At 38.1% G+C, this 18,282-nt stretch overlaps 1 protein-coding gene across 1 annotated transcript in view; it reads right to left on the reverse strand.

The window, feature by feature from the left end:
• The window catches only part of Dnajc13 (DnaJ heat shock protein family (Hsp40) member C13), a 69,707-nt gene that overhangs the window by 38,402 nt on the left and 13,023 nt on the right, over positions 1–18,282 (reverse strand). The window contains exons 7-24 of the mRNA XM_090323421.1: positions 16,995–17,201; positions 16,806–16,901; positions 16,249–16,340; positions 15,423–15,589; positions 15,014–15,093; positions 14,745–14,914; positions 14,217–14,316; positions 12,642–12,749; positions 11,521–11,676; positions 10,210–10,266; positions 8,255–8,376; positions 5,771–5,846; positions 5,451–5,546; positions 4,954–5,097; positions 3,989–4,071; positions 3,455–3,608; positions 754–857; positions 376–535 (exon numbers count right to left, since the gene is read on the reverse strand). Of these exons, the coding sequence (XP_090179547.1) occupies positions 376–535; positions 754–857; positions 3,455–3,608; positions 3,989–4,071; positions 4,954–5,097; positions 5,451–5,546; positions 5,771–5,846; positions 8,255–8,376; positions 10,210–10,266; positions 11,521–11,676; positions 12,642–12,749; positions 14,217–14,316; positions 14,745–14,914; positions 15,014–15,093; positions 15,423–15,589; positions 16,249–16,340; positions 16,806–16,901; positions 16,995–17,201 (2,172 nt within the window). The remainder of the gene's footprint in view (positions 1–375; positions 536–753; positions 858–3,454; positions 3,609–3,988; positions 4,072–4,953; positions 5,098–5,450; positions 5,547–5,770; positions 5,847–8,254; positions 8,377–10,209; positions 10,267–11,520; positions 11,677–12,641; positions 12,750–14,216; positions 14,317–14,744; positions 14,915–15,013; positions 15,094–15,422; positions 15,590–16,248; positions 16,341–16,805; positions 16,902–16,994; positions 17,202–18,282) is intronic.

The following is an 18,282-nucleotide window of genomic DNA, read 5'->3' on the forward strand; positions in this document are numbered from 1 at the left end:
CCGATTTTGGTTTCATTTGCAATTTTGTTTCCAGATGGAAAACCAAAGGTGGGCATAATTTTAAAAGTCACTCTTTCTTGTAAATGTATTTACAATATGTATTTATTCATTGTCTACACTTAAAGACTGGTAAACAGGTCAGCCAAGTTGTTAAAAAGCAGAAACTGAAAAAATAATGAACTATCCTGGACAAATATTAGGCCATTAATCATATTCCTATTCGCCTAACTTAAGAGCTAGGTAAATATAACAAAAAAATTATAAAAATAACTCAGAAAGTTCACAATAACGTGGTCAAGTAAAATGTAAAAAAATCAATCTGAAAGCTTACTACAAACTCCACTGACACAAGGGAGGAGAAGTGTGCTTGCTTACCCTCTCCAACATTCCAATGATGTATCTGGTATCAGTAAAGGGTCCTATTTCTTCATGACATCGGCCATAAACAATAGCAAGGGCTTGTAAACACAAACACTTCATGTTTACTTTGGGGGTGAGCAGGAAGCGGTGATAGAGCTCATTGAAAAATTCATACCTAGATTTAAAAAGAAGTCTCAATATAAAAACCTGTAAGAAGGAAATGGGGCTGTGGCTCAAGTGGTAGAGCGCTAGTCTTTAGTTGAAGAGCTCAGAGACAGCACCTAGGCCTACAGTTCAAGTCCCATGACCGCCCAAACAAAAACCACACCCCCCAAACAAACAAACAAACACCCAGAGTGAGAAACAACAGTATGGAAAGAAAACATAACTCACGATCTCTTGATTGATCCACTCTCTTCATTCTCATCTTCCTCTAACAGTAATCTCAGGTAATAGTCTCCTATTTTGATTTCCTCTGCCAGGCACTCATATTTAACCTTTTAAAACAAATAAAAGACATGATATTAGTTTATAAAAGACTTTTATCATTTTTCTGCCAAAGGAGTTCTTTCAATTCTTTTTTAGTGCAGAGCTTGCGGCTTCTTACATTCCCTGGCAATTGAGTGTGACTAGCTCAGTCAGTATGGAACTGAAAATTGTGCACACCAGTTTTATGATCACACAGCTTGCTGCTAAAAGGTGCGTCAGCACTGAACAGGGTCACCACAACCTGCTTCTTCAGCTTCTCGCTGGCTAGAGCTGGGTCAGGAGTAGAGGGCTCAGCACACACAAGCCATTTCAACACCACCCTCGAGTTCCAGTTCTTTCCCTTGCTGATAACCCAAGACTTACAACCAACACAGGACCCACACTTTATTACGGTACACAGTGCCTTTTTCTGTACATCAGACTTCTTGGGCAACTACAGGGAGGTGATGTGCAAGAGAGAAGCCCAAGATCAGCAAGCACTCAGGCTGTGTATCTCAAGCAAAGGTATATGGAGAACTGTAGGGCCACAGAAATGACATGCTATATGTAGTTACCATCTTACAAGTCTAGTTTAGGCATAAAGTCTTTATTCCACTTCCCTCCTCTAACCTCAGAGCATTCCACTCAGTCAACTTCTATTTACTAAACATCTGGAGATTTAGCAGACAGCAAGAATTTCTGAAAAAGTAGGATGGTAGTACGTGCCACGAAGTGAAATAGAAAGGGCTGTGTTTACATAGGGATGCTGGGCAAGGATCCATAAATGACATCCAGGAACAGACTTGAAGGAGATGAGGAAACAAATTAGGAGGCTGCCCAGGGAAAGAAGGTTCTTCTGGGCGGAGGCTAACCAAAACCAGGAAATCATCGAGGCAAGAACCTGTGTTGTTCAGGGAAACCAGTGTAATGGCAGCAATGTCAAGGGAGAATAGTGTGAGATAAAGCCACAATGTCTGGGACTTGGGGGACATACCCTACACCTCATGTGCCATTTCAGGAATCCAGACCGTCACTGAGGGTCGAGGGAGAGCACAGAGGCAGCACCTGCTCGTGTTTTAATAAGACCATCCAGGCCTGGCAATGGTGGCCATGCCCTCCTGTAATCTTAGCTTCCAAGGAGGCTGAGGTCTGAGATCGCAGCTTGAAGCCAATCTGGGAAAGGCAATCTGTGAATAAAGTACTCCGAAAAAGCCAGTGCTGTGGCTCAAGTGGTAAGAGTTCTGGCCTTGATCAAAAGAAACGCAGAGACAGAGCCCAGGCCCAGGGTTCAAGCCCCAGGGGGAAAATAAATTAATTAATTTTAAAAAAAAAGGCCCATTCTACTGCTAGGTTGGTAACAGACCTCAGGGAAGCTAAGGAGAGGCAGATACACAGATATATCCAACGATGAGGAAAGGAGGGCTGAGTTCTGCATAAAGTCTAAAGTCTAAGGTTGACTCAACAGGGTTTGCTGACAGAGTGGATCTAGAGTGCGAGAAAGGATGGAATCGAGAGCATGCATTATCTAAGGTCTGAAAGAATGCAAGACAAGTAGACTCTACATGGATTACAATCAGAAGCAAAGCCCAGATGACTCTTCTGCATCCAATTACAGGATGTAGTCATAAATCTAAGCAGGAGACAAAAACTGAGAAGCCATCAACACAAAAAACTTCTTGAGTCATGAGACTTGATAAGATACTAAGGCAATAAATACAAATGAAAAGAGGTCTAAAAAGTGACTGAGGTCAGAAAACAGTGGCTAAAGAGATAAGGGAAAATTGAGGCCAGGACATGGACAGTGAAAAGAAATCCTCTTTTTCTTTAAATCCAAAGTCAAAAAAAAAAGGGGGGGGGGTGGGAAGGAATGAACTACACCCAAATTAGTGTATGTAGCTTGATGAAATGTAGTTGGATGAAAGATCTCTGTATGTGCAAACTGATATCTATTCTTAATTCCAATTACACTGTCACTTAATGATGGGGAAGACTTTCTGAGAAGCTGTTAGGTGATTTCAGCCTTGTCCAAACATGACACTTAACTCGAGGTATCACTAGGCCATGCAGCACATGACTGTATATTTAATATATATAGCCTTGGTAGATATATACTTGAAACTATACACATACGCATGAGCATGTACGTGCATGCATACACACACACACACACACATACACAATTTACAGCATGAATATTTCTTGTTCTTGCTTTCCATGCTCCTCACATTAATATTTTAATAGATAGGAAAATATAGTCACATTCAGAATTACTACCAAAAAAAAAAGGTAACCAAATAAGCTAAAAGAACAGGGCATACAGTCTATATTTCAATGAAGAGTCTAAAAGCCCCCAAAATAGACCCCCTCCCCCAAAAAAGCCAAGAACAGATCTGGAATACATAGGGTATTAAACTGCCTAATGGATTATTGAGTATGAAGCAGATATTAACCAAATCAATTTTTAGTTTCGTCTCACATGAAGATGAAAATATTCCAATAATTTCCTCCATACTATTACAGGGAATAATTATATAATTATATAATTAGCAAGCAATTTTTAAATCACTCCCAAAATAGTAAATACTTAATATTTTAAGATTAATATACTGCAAAAATGAAACTGTACCTCAAATTCATGGTGGTTCCAGGAAATAACATTAGTGCTACCAAGCTCTCTATCAATATTAAATGTCCTCATTTCAGATTCAAGAGTATCTTTCAGCTCTTCTCGTGTTTTGAAATTCCAAATAAGGTTTGACCTGGCATGGTCTTGACTAAACCTAGATATACATATAACCAGAAAGTAATATGAAGCATAAAAATATCTGCCAACAGTCCTTACCACATCTTATTCTTTCTTCCTTCTCTTTTTAGACTTCGTGTACTTTCTTTTGTGACTATTTCTATGCCTTAATAAAATCCTTAAGGTAATTTTACCTCTTCATCAGAATATAAAAATAGCCTAATTTTATGGACATCTCTAATTAAACCAATCTTAATTATTATATACATTGAACTTTGACAGCATAAAAATGTATGGCATAAAGCACTGTTTCCAGAGAAAGAAAATCTGCTGTGAGCCCTACAATGACAGCATGAAGTTTAAGTCATGTTGTTAAAAAAAGGTACCTATAATAGAAGAGATCCCAAAAAAAGGTACCTATAATAGAAGAGATCCCAATTTGCCTCTATTTTTATTCTTTGTCGTCTCTTCCGAAGAACTACTGGCTTTTGATTGATATTCTGAAAAAGAAAATTTTAAAAATAAAAAAATATTACTTTCCTCAAAATCTAACAGAAACAACCAGCTTAAATATGACTATAGGAAAAAAGTGACTATAGAACACTAAATTCTACCACAGAGAGTTCTTTGCCACCATCTATTTCTTTAGAGTTGATAGAATATTTTTCATCTAGCCGAGAATTACTGTTCCAACATTGAATCTTACAAGGTTCAAAGTTTAGTGATCACTTGTACAATTTACAAGTCAAAATCAATGGCTTGTTTCAAACATTTTCATGAAGCTAGTATAGTCATAAAAAAAATAACAAATGCAAAATGTCACAGTTTATTCAACTCCTACGAGAACCAAAAGGAGAAATTACAAATGAAATAAGTAATTGCCACTATCCAAGACAAAAGGCTGGCAGTTTAACGTAATGAAAACAAAAATGCCATACAGAAAAAGAACAACTAGCACCCCAAAAACTGTTCACACTGAAGAACAGTGCAAGAGTCATAACTGGCTAAACATTCCTAAACTGAAATACGTATGAAATGACACCAATTTTACACATTAGCCAATGATGATTATTACTGATCCAAAAGAGCTTCAGATACAAAGACTCAAATCAATGTGCAAATTATATAAGAAATGCATCTGACTCCAAAACGAGTCTGTTAGTCTTGACCATATTCTTCTGAGTAAATAAAGCACAAGATAGTTTTGTACTTTTTTTTTTTTTTTTTGGTCAGTTGTGGAGCTTGGACTCTGGGCCTGAGTGCTGCCTCTGGGCCCTTCAATCAAGGCTAACACCCTACCCCTGGAGCACAGTACCACCTCCGATTTTCTAGTGGTTAATTGGAGATAAGAGTCTCTCAGACTTTAGTGCTCAGGCTTTTACCTCTTTCTGCGCAATGCCCATCCTGTCTCTCCAGTGCATCAACACAAGATCCACTTTTTCTTTGGCAAATTTTTCCACTTCTTTAGCAGCTTTTCCAGCTAGTCTTTGCCACTCTGGTACTTTATTAAACTTTCCATATTGATCCTATAGAAGAATGGTGAAACCCATTACATACATGTTTGTGACATTATGCACTCTATGTACAGCTGAGTACAGTATCTCAAATGCCAAAATGAGTACTAGATGTTGGCATTCAGCGATAAACAAAAAGCAAGCTTCTACAAAACACTATACTTTCTGCCTGAGAGATGCTAACTCTGGGTCACAGTGACTCCTTTCTGGAAGTATGGCAAGAGGTAAGTGGGTGATGAGTGTAGACCAGGGGCTGAGGACAGGGCAGGAATCATCTTAGCAGTGCACCATGGGAAATGCAGAAATAATCCTCAGAGCCGAGTGTAAGAGGGATCCCACGCAGACAGGTCATGGAGGATGCTTACCATTGCAATTTTCACATTATCACGAACATGCATCCGGTCAGCATCCTTTTCAGGGACTGCATCTGAGCTGTCTAAGTAAGCCAACAAGCCTGGAGGCTAAAAGAGGAAAAAAATAAATTAAAAAAACTTTTGTTTCCCAAACAACAACACAAGAGATAGTCTGGCCTTCAAAGCCCAAAGAAACTAAAATTTTGACTGCATCACTGAGGGTGGCACTGATAAGTCCCATGATATACAACTTTTCAATTTTAAAGTCCCTTTCTGCAGTAAAAATAACATAATTAAATCTTATTGGATTAGAATACAAAACGCTGACTTACCAAAATGCGTTTCAACAAGTTTGTCGCGGTTGCATTATCAGCTGTCCAGAGTCCCACTAAATGTCTACTTAGCTGTCTGAAAAAAGCAGACGTTGAGAAAGGTTTGCTGCTTTATCTCAGCTAGAACAGAAAGGAATTTTTCAGAACAAAATATCATAGAATTATAATGCAACTATAGTATAAAGAGTAATTCTGATGTTAAAAATTACCAAAAACCAGCAGTGTGGAGAAATATTTAATATTCTAGACTTTTCTCCAAATCAAAGTACTTCTCCAAGGGCTATGCTAATTTTCAAAGGGCCAGAATATGAAGACTTTTCCACTTAAAGAAAGCAAAAGTAGCGATAAAAAATTCTTGATGGTACAAGTCATGACACATCAAGAATAACATATTTTAGCCCTCTTTGGAATTGCTAATTTTTTTGACTGATCCTGGGGGTTTGATCTCAGGGTCTCATGGTTGATAACAGACTGGTGCTCTACCACTTGATCCACACCTCCAAACTGTCCTTTTGCTGGTTGTTTTGGAGATAAAGTGAACTTTTCGGTTGCAAGCTGCACTCTAATCTCAATTCTCCTTATTTCAGCCTAGTGAGTAGCCAGAATTACAGGTATGAACCACGACCACGGGCACCCGGCTACTCTCGGGAATTGTGCCCACAAACCAAAGACAATAGACACATTCCAAGAAATCTTTTCTGGCAAAGCCAAAGGCTAAAAAAAATGTACTTTCAGTTTTGGAGTATAGATAATAACCTAAAGTACTTACAGTGAATGACTCTACTCATGCTGCTTCAATGCTAAAAGCCTATTTGAGTTTAAAGTGAAAAATCTAAGACCCATGTTGACCATGGTCTGATCATTATTAATCCTCCTCTTCAGGATAATATTATCTCCTACATTGAAGGCTCCTTATGAATGAGAATGGTTTTGCTCAGTTGACCTTTCTAGGTTTTGGACATCTACAGTAAGAGTGATCATAAAAACTTTATGGAAAGCAACCAAATAAACTACCTTCTAACATATATATTTACAAATTCACACACGTAGCAAAACTCAAAACTGTAAAACTGTACTTATTCCTTAGAAAATGAATACTAAAAATCATGTCTGTGCTTACCTATCTGTAATTCAATCATTACTAACATTTTGGAATTTGTTATTTGGAATTGCTTCTGTCATAAATACACTGATTTAAGCCATGAGCACAGAATGCAACAAATGCCTAACACTAGGAGGGAGTAAGCAAGGTAACAGTGTCCATATTATTGCGAGATGGGATCTGGCATTGCTAGTAAGACAGTGCTATGGAAACAGATTCCCTTGTATTGTTAGTTCTCCATCCTCTCAGGCAATGCAGAAGGTTACTTTTCTGGTTAACCTTTTCAAGTGAAGGATGCAGACAGCTTCCTATCATAGAGTTAAATAAGGCTGGGCATGGTGTCTCACTCTTGTAATCCCAGCTACTTGGGAGTCAGAGATGGGAAGGATAATGGCTCAAGGTCAGCCGAGGCAAAAAAGTAGAGACTCCCACCTCAATCAACATGCTGAGTATGGTGGGGCACACACTTCTTGTCCCTTTTACACAGGAGTCCTAAGTAGAGGACTGCAGGCCTAGTCTTGTGATGGCAAAACCAGAAACTCTAAATGGAAAATAACTAAAGCCAAGTGGGCTAGAGGTGATTCAGGTGGCACAGCACCTCCCTAGGCAAATGTAAGATCCTGAGTTCAAATTCTACTATGGCCAACAATGAAAACATAATGAATACAAAACGATTGACAAGGCCGTCAAAAACAACATACAATAACTAGACATGGGGTGATGACAAAGAATGGAGATTTATAGGGCTGCTGAGTCAGTAGCAACTTACTCATAAAGTCCACTATTTATGGTTGTTTTTACCGATACCATAATCTGGCATGCTTAGGGCAGCCTAAAGACCAAGGAAGCACGTTGTTCAAAGGGGTGCAGTCATGTGGCCTAGAGTAAATGAGTAGCTTTGTGTGGTTCCTTGTATTTGAATGACTATTGGAGGAAAGAAATTTCCAAAGGGGAAACTATTCAGCTATAAGAGATTTAGGATAAGGCTAGTTTAGGCTAGTTTCCTTCTTTTCTTCCTCCCTCCTTCCCTTCTTTTGAATATCTGACAAAAATCATGGAAAAAAGAAACTATTGTGCAAGTTCCCCACCTAGGGTCATGTCACAAGATCGTCACAGGAATGAGAGGCAAAGGCCTGGGTGTGATTATAGCCACATAAACATCTACAAGTCTTCCATGTCCCAGTATGGGCAAGAGGAAAAAAGGGTCAGTTTTCTACCTGACCAGGTCACAAAATGATCAGATAAACAACAGCCCTTCCTTAAGGAAACCAAGTAGATGCACCAAAACCAAGAGAATATTTGTGTTATTCACTGCTTGTTTTATACAAGACCTAAATCTGTTTTCCAGCAAAAACTTAAAGGGCAATAATTAGGTAACCTACCTATTTGTAAGCATCCTCTGATCTGAACTTATTGTAAACATCGCAGTGTGCAAGTGTCGAGGTAAGGCACCTTCACTTAGGGCGAGCTCCTGCATTTTTGTAGCAATCTCTTTGTCACCTTCCTTTGGAAAAAGGGTGAGACAATCCCTAAAACAGCAATCTTCAAGAAGCTAGCTCAACTTTAAAAAACTAATTTTGCATCTCTAAACAAAATTAATGATCTAGTACATAGTAGACAAAAAAATTTAAATGCAACATCTGATTATCCCAAAATAATACAGAGGAGTAGCAGAAGTAGATCTCAAGATGTTTTTGCCTTTGGCATGAGGTTTAAAGTTTCCAGATGAATTTACCTTATGAACTAAGCTACATTTATATTAACATTAGGTTCATTTCCTGAGTATTTGTTAAGCCAGCAAAGAGGTGACTCAAAGAAATCAGCAATTCCTATCAAAGGCACCTGCTTCCTCACCTGGCTTGCAACAAAATTATTTTTTTAAAGGATGATGTGATACAAGTGGTTCCTTCCATTCTGACTTCACCTGGCTTACACAAACTCACTTGGCAACCACGAAGACAAAGAGGGCTACTAATAACTAACGGCACTCAAATAATTGTGAATAAAATAAGCAGTGTGATATTTAAGGTCACCAAGGAAAAGCAAAAGTGTTCATATTAGTGAGGAGTATTTGACACAATTATACCAAAAGAGTATGTATGGAAATATACACGTGTGTATCTACAAACATTTCATTTTGAACAACATGTAATCTGTGATGAATATATTTCTAGGCAATGAGAATACAGGAAATTTATTTTTGCTTGATTCTTGTGTTTTTTCTATATAATCCAATTTTGCTTTTACAATTAGAAAGAAAATGCTGAGAGATTTGCCGGGATTTGAATATAAATTAAGTCACTGTCACAGATATCAGTCCTAATCACTAGCTATGACTCTAACATGGGTGGTTTGAACAGAAGCCAAAAATTAACTGTTTTTGATATTACCTGGCAATTAGTGAATATTTCTTCATGTAATAAAATATCTGAACGATGTGGATTATACGATTGCTAGCACCTTGATAGAGCAAGAGCTGAAGTACTTTTATTTGGCTTCATAGTCCTAAATGTCCTTGGCCGTTAGATGTGGTACTTATTTTTGGAAGCTTCAACTAACTACAGAATTCATTAGGCAAAGGAGGACATGCAGCCTTTAGTAGAATAGGCATAACTAAAAATGCAAAACAAAAGAAAAAACCCAAACCCCAAATCGATATTCCATCTAATCCAAAATCAGTGCTTTTTACTTGTGTGTTTTATCTATATATCACAATAGCTGGTTTTGTGTGTGTGTGTGTGTGTGTGTGTGTGTGTGTGTGTGTGTGAACAGAACATCTTATCATTAATCCAAATTGCTACTATGACAACAAAATGCAAAAATAAAAAAGCCATGTAAGTTGATGGCACTGTAACCATCACAGTATACAGCTGGCATTTATAACCATGCTGAAGAAACTAATCCTAGATGAGTGATGTCATGTGACCTACAACATCACATCCTGGTACTTACAGCTAAACAAATGTGCTTTAAGAGGAGGAACTTTTTGCTGTCATTCTTAAATGATATTGTATTACACTGAACTAACTCCATAAATATAATTCTATATAATCTCAATACCTCAAGATTATATCATCCCTCAATGAATGAGGAAGAAAATGACAACTCCTAAACCTTTTAAATAAAACAAGGCAGGAAAAAAATTTACTTAAGAACTTTAAACTCATTTTTAGGATTATATTTGCAATTAGTTAAAAACTGAAATCTGAATAAAGATTTAAATCTATTTTGCTTACCCAGAAGATGTTTCCCCATATAAGTCCAAATGGTAAATTGTTAGTCCAATTAAAAGAATCAATCAACATTCAAGTTTACAATTGCAAAATTGTTCTCTCACCTCTATTATTGCCTTCATAACCAATCCAGCTCCCTTTATAATTGCCATAGAAGGATGCTTTAAAATGGAGGAGAAAAGTATCAGTGAATAAAAAAAAACATGTCACGCTGACACCTTTAACAGTTGCTCTTAAAGAGAAAAGTTATGAGCCATAAATTAGGAAGAGAAACATCACAGTTTGGTTAAATATTTCAGGTGTTACCACAATACATTTTTATAGATACAGCTATGCAAATATTAAGTTGTATACATTAGTAAGAAACAGGTGGCATTCATATTGCAACAGGCACTTAGAAATGGCTTCTGATGATTTGGGACTGCAAAGGGTAACTTATAAGCAGGATAAAAGTCTGGTTGCTGTAAGCCACTTTCCCCAGCAGTCATTCTGCCAGAATTCTGCAAGGACAGGACTGGCAGATAAACAGGAGATGAAGTTACTTCTGCCAGGCAACAATGGCTTTCTTATTGTAACCAGGCACATCCTGATTAGTCCTGAAATAAGAAGAACCAGACAACAACTTCTGAATACTTCTGACCAAATCTATGATCTAGACTGAATAATAATTGTAATACTTTACACACCTCCTTGGCCAATTCTTTCTCAGTTAGGACCTAAAGCTCAAGTCTGGGCCATAAAGATGGACCAAAGTGCTGGCTTCGCCCTTCTCTTTACTCTTCCTGAGGCATCCCTGCCAAGTGAATACATTTCCTTTCTCTCTCCTTCACCACTACTTGTTACTTTATTTGGCATGCTAAGGTGAGTGGCTGGGCCTGACATATGAAACCCAGAAGAGCTGAGTCTCTTAGCCTAGGACTGCACCTATAATACGAATATATAATTATTGGAATAACAATACTTAAATGATATATACCAAACTGTAATGGCAACAAAATAATAAAAATGAATCTGTGTACACAATAAACAGGACAACAGTATATAGAACAACTAAGGTCTTCTAGTGTTTATGAACAGCACCTGCTAAGACTCATTACTTGGGAACTTGTAAAGAAAAGGGGAACTTCAAACCTACCATGTTGAAGAGGAGGGTTCACTACATCTAAGACAGAAAAAATGGACAAAGTAGACAAGAGTAGTCAACAAGAAACCTGTGGGCAAAAATGTCCTGACGTGGCAGTGTATGAGGCCACACAGGTCATTACAATTGGGAGTACACACTATGGAAAACATGCTGACCCAGCTGGGGACAACTTGGTAGTAGAACACTTCCGGGGCGTGTGTGAACAAACCAGCAAATCAAAACACCAGATTCTGGAAGTGGATCATCTGATAAGGTACATCCCAGGTCTTACCTGAAAGAGCTTGAAGAGGGTTCTTCCATTGGAGGCCACCATCTCAAGGAGCATATCAAACTGCTGCCCTTCCGTCGTCTCACTATACGGAGCACACAGGGCAAAGGTAAGGAAGTCCAAGAGTGAACTAATAACTAGGGCTCCAGTCCCATGATCCTGAAACAAAGCAACACACAATCTTCAAGACTCGGACATGGGGGCTTTCAGCTAAAACACACACACCAAATACGTCTTTCACTTAATTCTCTCTCAATGTCACACATAAACATTGACTTCAGTTTCTCAATGGGAATGAGGTTCCAATTTTGGTGAGCCTAAGCAGTACTTTCTACGCCAAGGAAGCAAATCCACTGCTCATCATTCTCGAAGGCAACATAAGCAATGTCCCGGTTTCAGGAGAATAAGCAAGATTTCTCAAACGTGTACTTTAGCTGAGGTTAACATGTATTGGAATAAAGACAATCTTTGTGGCAGGGAGTGTGGCCTAGTGGTAGAGTGCTTGTAGAGTGCTTGCCTAGCAAGCCTGAAGCCCTGGATTCGATTCCTGGGTACCACATACATAGAAAAAGCCAGAAGTTGGTGCTGTGGCTCAAGTGGTAGAGCTCTAGCCTTGAGAAAGCCCAAGGACAGTGCACAGGCCCGAATTAAGCCCCAAGGCAGGCAAAATAATAATAATAATAATGATAATAAATAAAATAAAGGCAATCTTTGAAAACACTTCAAAACTGTGGTGATTTGCTGATATTCCCATTAAATGTTAGAATTTCCATCTCTGAAACTGTTACCATTGACAAAAGGATTGGTAGTTAAGGGGAAGATCTGATTTGTTTTCAGCCAACTTTATTTCAGTGACATTTTTAAAGAAAAGTGAACAGAAATTTGGAAGATCACTATACAAACCTAGTCTTTCCAACATATGCTTCCCCTATGAACAGATACTTTACTGAAACAAAATATGGTATAGCTAGTGGCCAAGCTGACCTAGGCCAAATTTGACCAAATTTGATGGCCACAACAAAAGTCCATGTTACACTTTTAGAATACCTGTCAATAATGATACACAATCTTCCAAATGAAGAAGTGTTTCATTTTCATAAGGCAATCTTTTGAATACCACTTACCACATGGGAATTAAATTTCTCCAGTAAGTTTTCCAGAAACTTCTTTGAAGAGAGAAGAGAAGCTTTGTTTAGCTGTTCTTGTCTTAAGTCATAGTCATCGTGCATGGGCTATTGATTGAAAACAGTGATAATGCATAAGCAGTCTCCTGCTGGCACCACACAACAGTCATGAGTATTTGTTACACAATGACGTAAGTAAAACATTAGTCTTTAAAGGGTAAGGCAGAAAGGGAACTTACGATGAACGGACAGAACTGACGTCTCATTCGTGTTTAACAGGAGGTAAATGAGCTCTTATTGGACACAGTCCTCTTCTGAGTCACAGGCAAATAGTACCCCTACTCTCCAATTTTTTATCATTTAAATCAACAAAATTTGACATTTAAGAGAAAGTGCTAAAATTAGCAGGCAATATTTCTTTGCCTCGAGGTGACTATCTTTTGACTATTGGGGTAATTGAAAATAACAAACAGTGCCCCTCCCCACCCCTTCCCCAGTCTGATGGCCAGGAGAGGTCAGATCCTCATTTTCCTACTGAGCACAGAGGACAACTTCAGGCAAGGTGAACATACTTAGCCCCCCCACCCCCCACCCCGGCGCCTTATGTTCCTCAGTTGTAACACAGGAGAGGTGGAGCTCATACACTGCCAAAAAGCTATGAATGATAACTGATTTACACAAATCACATCATCGAATCCTAATGTGTACTGGGGACTTTTACATTCTAGTCTAATTCTTTTATGAAATTATTTGGAATAGCAAAGATGATCAAAACAGACTTTAAATTTGTTTGGGAGAATAAAAGCAAGGTTTTATGTACTTAAGCTTCCCTAAAATACTTTATATACAGAAAAGTACCAGACAGAACACACAAAAATTGAGAAGTCAAAAACTTCAAAGTTATACTGAACAACTGTCTGCTTCCATTTTCTGTCTATCATCAAGTTGGATTTTCATGTTTTGAAAGTGTTCCTTCTTCAACCCTCTCAGTACCAGAGGTCAGCATCATTCCTTTGTGATAATCTGGTCTATTCACCTCTAACTGTATTTACAATCTATCCTCGACGGTCCATCGATCAGATCATGCTACTACTCCCGTTTAACACATTTTCAGCTGTTCCTTTGAACACACATGTCTAGCTCCTTGGTTTGGTACAGGTTTTCAATGAGTACCTGCATACACCTCTCACTGAAATAACTGCTCCCCATATACACCTCACAACCTGTATTTAATAACTTGCTGCTTTACAAATAGCCTTTGAATATGTTCTCAGGAAAACCTACCTAGAACTAAAAGATGCCTTATTCAGACTTCACGATTCAAATTAAATGCAATGTTTCCCAAAGAAAGCTGGTTGAAAAGAACTCACCTCCTCACCACCAACGAAAAATTAAATTTACTGTGGACATATGTCAACCTTACCAATGTGTGATAGCCTATGCAAAACTAATGTTAGAACAACAAAACTAATGTCAGAACAACTTGGGAAATGTAGAAGCATGATTTTTGCTACACTGAAAAGCTGGGTTCATGGAAACCAGAACCCCCAGTCTCTTTAGAACAACACTACTTACACACATAAGGGCACACAGCATATCCACGGCTGCATGGATGACGCCATTGTTGTTCCTCTTGAGGGCTTTTACCACTTTCACTCCCAGACGCTCCCGAAACCTTGTAGAACGAGGACAACAAGCATGTGGTATCACCATCAGCACATCTGCAGCAGATGTACTAATGTACAATGTAACAGGTTGTCTTTAAGTGTCCACTGTGGCATAAAAGACTGTAAATCACCTTTCTGGAATAGATGGTTGCACAATCATGGTTCCTTTGAGCAGGAACATTCTTAAGGTTAAGTACAACTACAGGGTAAGTTACCTCCTGTCCAACTTCTCTACAACGAGAGTCAGTAATGTCACCAGTGAGTATGGGACCAGCATCTCCTGCCATCCCACTTAGCTTCCTAATCATGTCTCATTTACCCAAAGGGCACGCCAAGGTCCAGGGTCAGTCAGACATCAACACATACATTATTCAGCATCTTCTATTTTGAGTTGCTCAAAGTCTCTAAGAGAAGCTAAATTCAAAAGACAACTTACTTTGGAAGCTGAGTGAAGGCCAGGAAACCAGCTTTGGAAGCAACAAGCCTCCTCACAGCTTGGAACTGACTCTCTAGCTCTGCGTTTGAGGCAACGACATCGCCCTCTTGGGACAACAGTGCTGTAATGGCATTATTGATCAGTTTTTCTTTGTTTTCTGAGAACAGGCCCTAGGTAAAGGAAGAATATTTTCAGGCAAGTTTCCACACTGAAAGTTAATGACAGTGAACAGATTGTGATTTTAAAAATAAAAACAACCCTTATCTTACATCCTGTGTTACTGCATGAAGAACTCCACTATAGGAAATATTAGCATTGAACCTGAAAACAGCATCTGCAAAGTTGCCATCTGGAAAAGAAATGAAAATGTTCAACAGGAAGATTTAATAGGCTTCAAGTTTCAATTCTTAAACTATTACCTGGTGGATGGGTAAATGGATTAACATGAAGAATGAGGGCCAAGAGTTTGGTCTAGTGATAAGAGTGCTTGTCTAGCATGCACAAAGACCAGGGTTCGATTCCTTGGTTACCACATACATAGAAAAAGCAGGAAGTGGTGCTATGGCTTAAATGGTAAACCTATTGCCTTGAGAAAGCCCAAAGACAGTGCTCAGGTCCTTAGCTCAAGCCCAGGGACTGGCAAAAAGCAACAAATTTAAAAAATGAATGAATACTCACTCGGAGGAGTAGCTAAGAATCTGAGGTGAAGGCTCTCTACTTCCTCATCCACAGGCATGCTGAGCAACCCCCATCGCTGGCCTTTGTGGGTTGATGTCATTTTTACGCAGACATCTCTGTTCCCAGAGGCTCGCACTCCATCCAGCAAACTTGCTAGCAAAGAATCTCTAAGCAGGGTTCAAAGTAAAAATAAATACATACATACATACATACATACATACATACATACATACATACATACATACATACATAAGCAAGTTAGTTGGGTTGAAAATGAGGAGGATTTTTATGCGGAATGTCAAATAGGTCCTTCAGCAGGTAACCTGCTCAGGAATGCACTACCATAGTAAGGCAGTTCTCATACTCTATCTTCACCTTGCTACTACATGACCTTGCTGAAGTCACTTAAAACATTGCTTAATATTTTTGTTTGGTTGCATTAATAATTATTTCACAGGAATGGCTAAGTTTTACATTATAAAAACAAGCCATCACGATCTACTGGAAAACTGGTAACTAGATGATAACAGTAATGCAGAAATAAATTCAAGGGCATTTAAAGTAACCTGCAGCTATAGCCAAACAACTCGACAACGAAAGTAAGAAGTGCTATTCTGAAATACTTAAAAATAGAGTATTAACTAATACTCTTTAATCACTTCACTTAAAAGAAACTATTTAATGTCTTAGGAATCTGAAAACTGGCCAACTTAAAATATGTAAGTATGTAAAAATAATTTCAAAATTGCAGATTATAAATATTTGGGAGGTTTTTTTCCCTGTTCAAGCTTTTTGCTATGCACATGCTAAAAGCATATAAAAATACCTTTCGGTTGAAGAGTATCTTCGAACCTGCCCTTTAATAAATTCAATGGTAAAAAGCTGTGGATTTTCTGAGTCACAAACCAAAGCAAATACCTAATGAAAACAAAAAGCAAGTTCAACAAAGCATGTTTAATTCTGTTGTGTTTCATTATAAAAACTAAATGACATCACAAAGCTTACAAAAGTCCTACTTTAAAAAATGTAACTTGTGGACCCAGGACATAGCTCAAATAGTGTAGCCCTGAGCTCAAACTCTAGTACTGCATTCTACCCCCTACCCTGCCCCCCCCAAAAAAACCCTTAAAAATATAATGTTGCTTAGAAATATCAATGTTTGAAGGTCCCATTCAATGTTTTTAAACATATGAAACAAGAGGTTCCACTCTTGTGTACCGGAGAAAGCAGCTTTTTTGTAATCTTTGCTGCTCGAAGATCAAGAATGTTAAGAAATGATACAGATTCTGTTTTCTATGCTTTAGGTATGAGTAAATGGAAGGAAAATTAGCCAATGTGATCAACAGAAGAAATCGCAGCTAGCCTTATAATGCAGAAACTTACTTCTCCCAAAGGTTTCAATGTGGCAATGTTGTAGGTTGCTGGATCTCTTTCTACTAAACATGTTTCTGTAAGCGCCAGGACTCGTTTTATAGGTTCCTTCAAATAATAAAATTGAGACATATTATGATGTATGTTAAAAGAAAATCTGTCAAACCACAAGAAAAAAATGTTATTTTCAACACATCTTACCGAATGTCTAGGAGATATTTTTTGGACCATAAACTCCGCTAAAGATGTGATGGATTCATCTGTGCTGTATTTTCCAAAGCGAAGGTTCAAATACTGCTCAAATTCTAAAGGCTCTTTCCTGACCCTCAATGAGATGCCTATGTAGTTGCCAGCATGGTCTATTGCACTTTTGATAATCTCTTCTCTTTGTTCTGATGCAAATAAATGCTGCATAAAATTTAAAATATAAAGAGTCAGGATTGAAATAACTAAAATGTGGTCTATATTCAATCAAAGGTAAGAGATTAAAGTAGCCATTTTAGAAGAAAACAAAACAAAACCAGAAAAGTGCTATAGAACTTACCAAAGGTCAATAAGCAGGTCTATTTCTCAGTTAAAAAGCACAATGTTTGAGGTATAGAGACTGGCAACTAACTTCTTTGAGAGAAATTATCTCCTAACTTCTAAATGTCTCATTTTCATCATGTCTGCAAAAACAATAAGCAAGGCTTCCAAGGATGGGCCCCAAGCAAGTTGGGGGGGGCGGGGTAGGAGTACTCTGTAAGATTTCCTATTTTTAATCAAGGAAGTTCTGATCTTATTTATCTTACCTAATACACAGATTCAAGAACATTTAAATGTTTTCCAGTCATTACTCTATTGATGCTATAAACCAACTTTCAAGGCTGTATTGACAGAGGATGTAAAGTGCATTTGGTACTTGGCCAAAATGCATTAATGCCCTGCAAAGGATAGGAGCAGTATTTCATATAAGAAAGATTTGTCCTGGCTGCAATGCCAATAGTTCTAGAGAGGTTCTAGAGGTACCTCTCTAGAGGTATTGAGAGGTACTAGATCAGCTCATGTTTAAGAACCTGATTTTATTCCTTAGCAATTTATCACAGTCACCACAGAGGCAGAACATACTTGAAAAAAGCTTTGTTGCATATTAGGGTTTTGTATTTGTAGTGAACTGCTTCACAGGGACCCTCCCTCACACCAGGTAACAAAATCCCTTCCCTAAAATAGCATATTTGCATATAATTTACATATTCTTCCATGTGCTTTAAATGATCTCTAGAGACTGCAAATAGCTCTTATATTTTTTTTTAAGGAATAATGACAAAGAAAAAAAAGTGTGCCCTTGTTCAGTACATGTACAAATTTTTCCTGAGTATTTCTGATCCACAGTAGAATCCACAGATCCCACATATATGGAATAATTACTGTATTTACAAAATGGGTAGACCCAACAAAAGCTTCTTGCTGTCATCAAGCAATTAAAAAAAAAGTAACCAGCTCAGGAGGC

This window comes from Megascapheus bottae, chromosome 32, assembly GCF_031878675.1.
Source record: "Megascapheus bottae isolate mThoBot1 chromosome 32, mThoBot2.hap1, whole genome shotgun sequence".
NCBI lineage: Eukaryota > Metazoa > Chordata > Mammalia > Rodentia > Geomyidae > Megascapheus > Megascapheus bottae.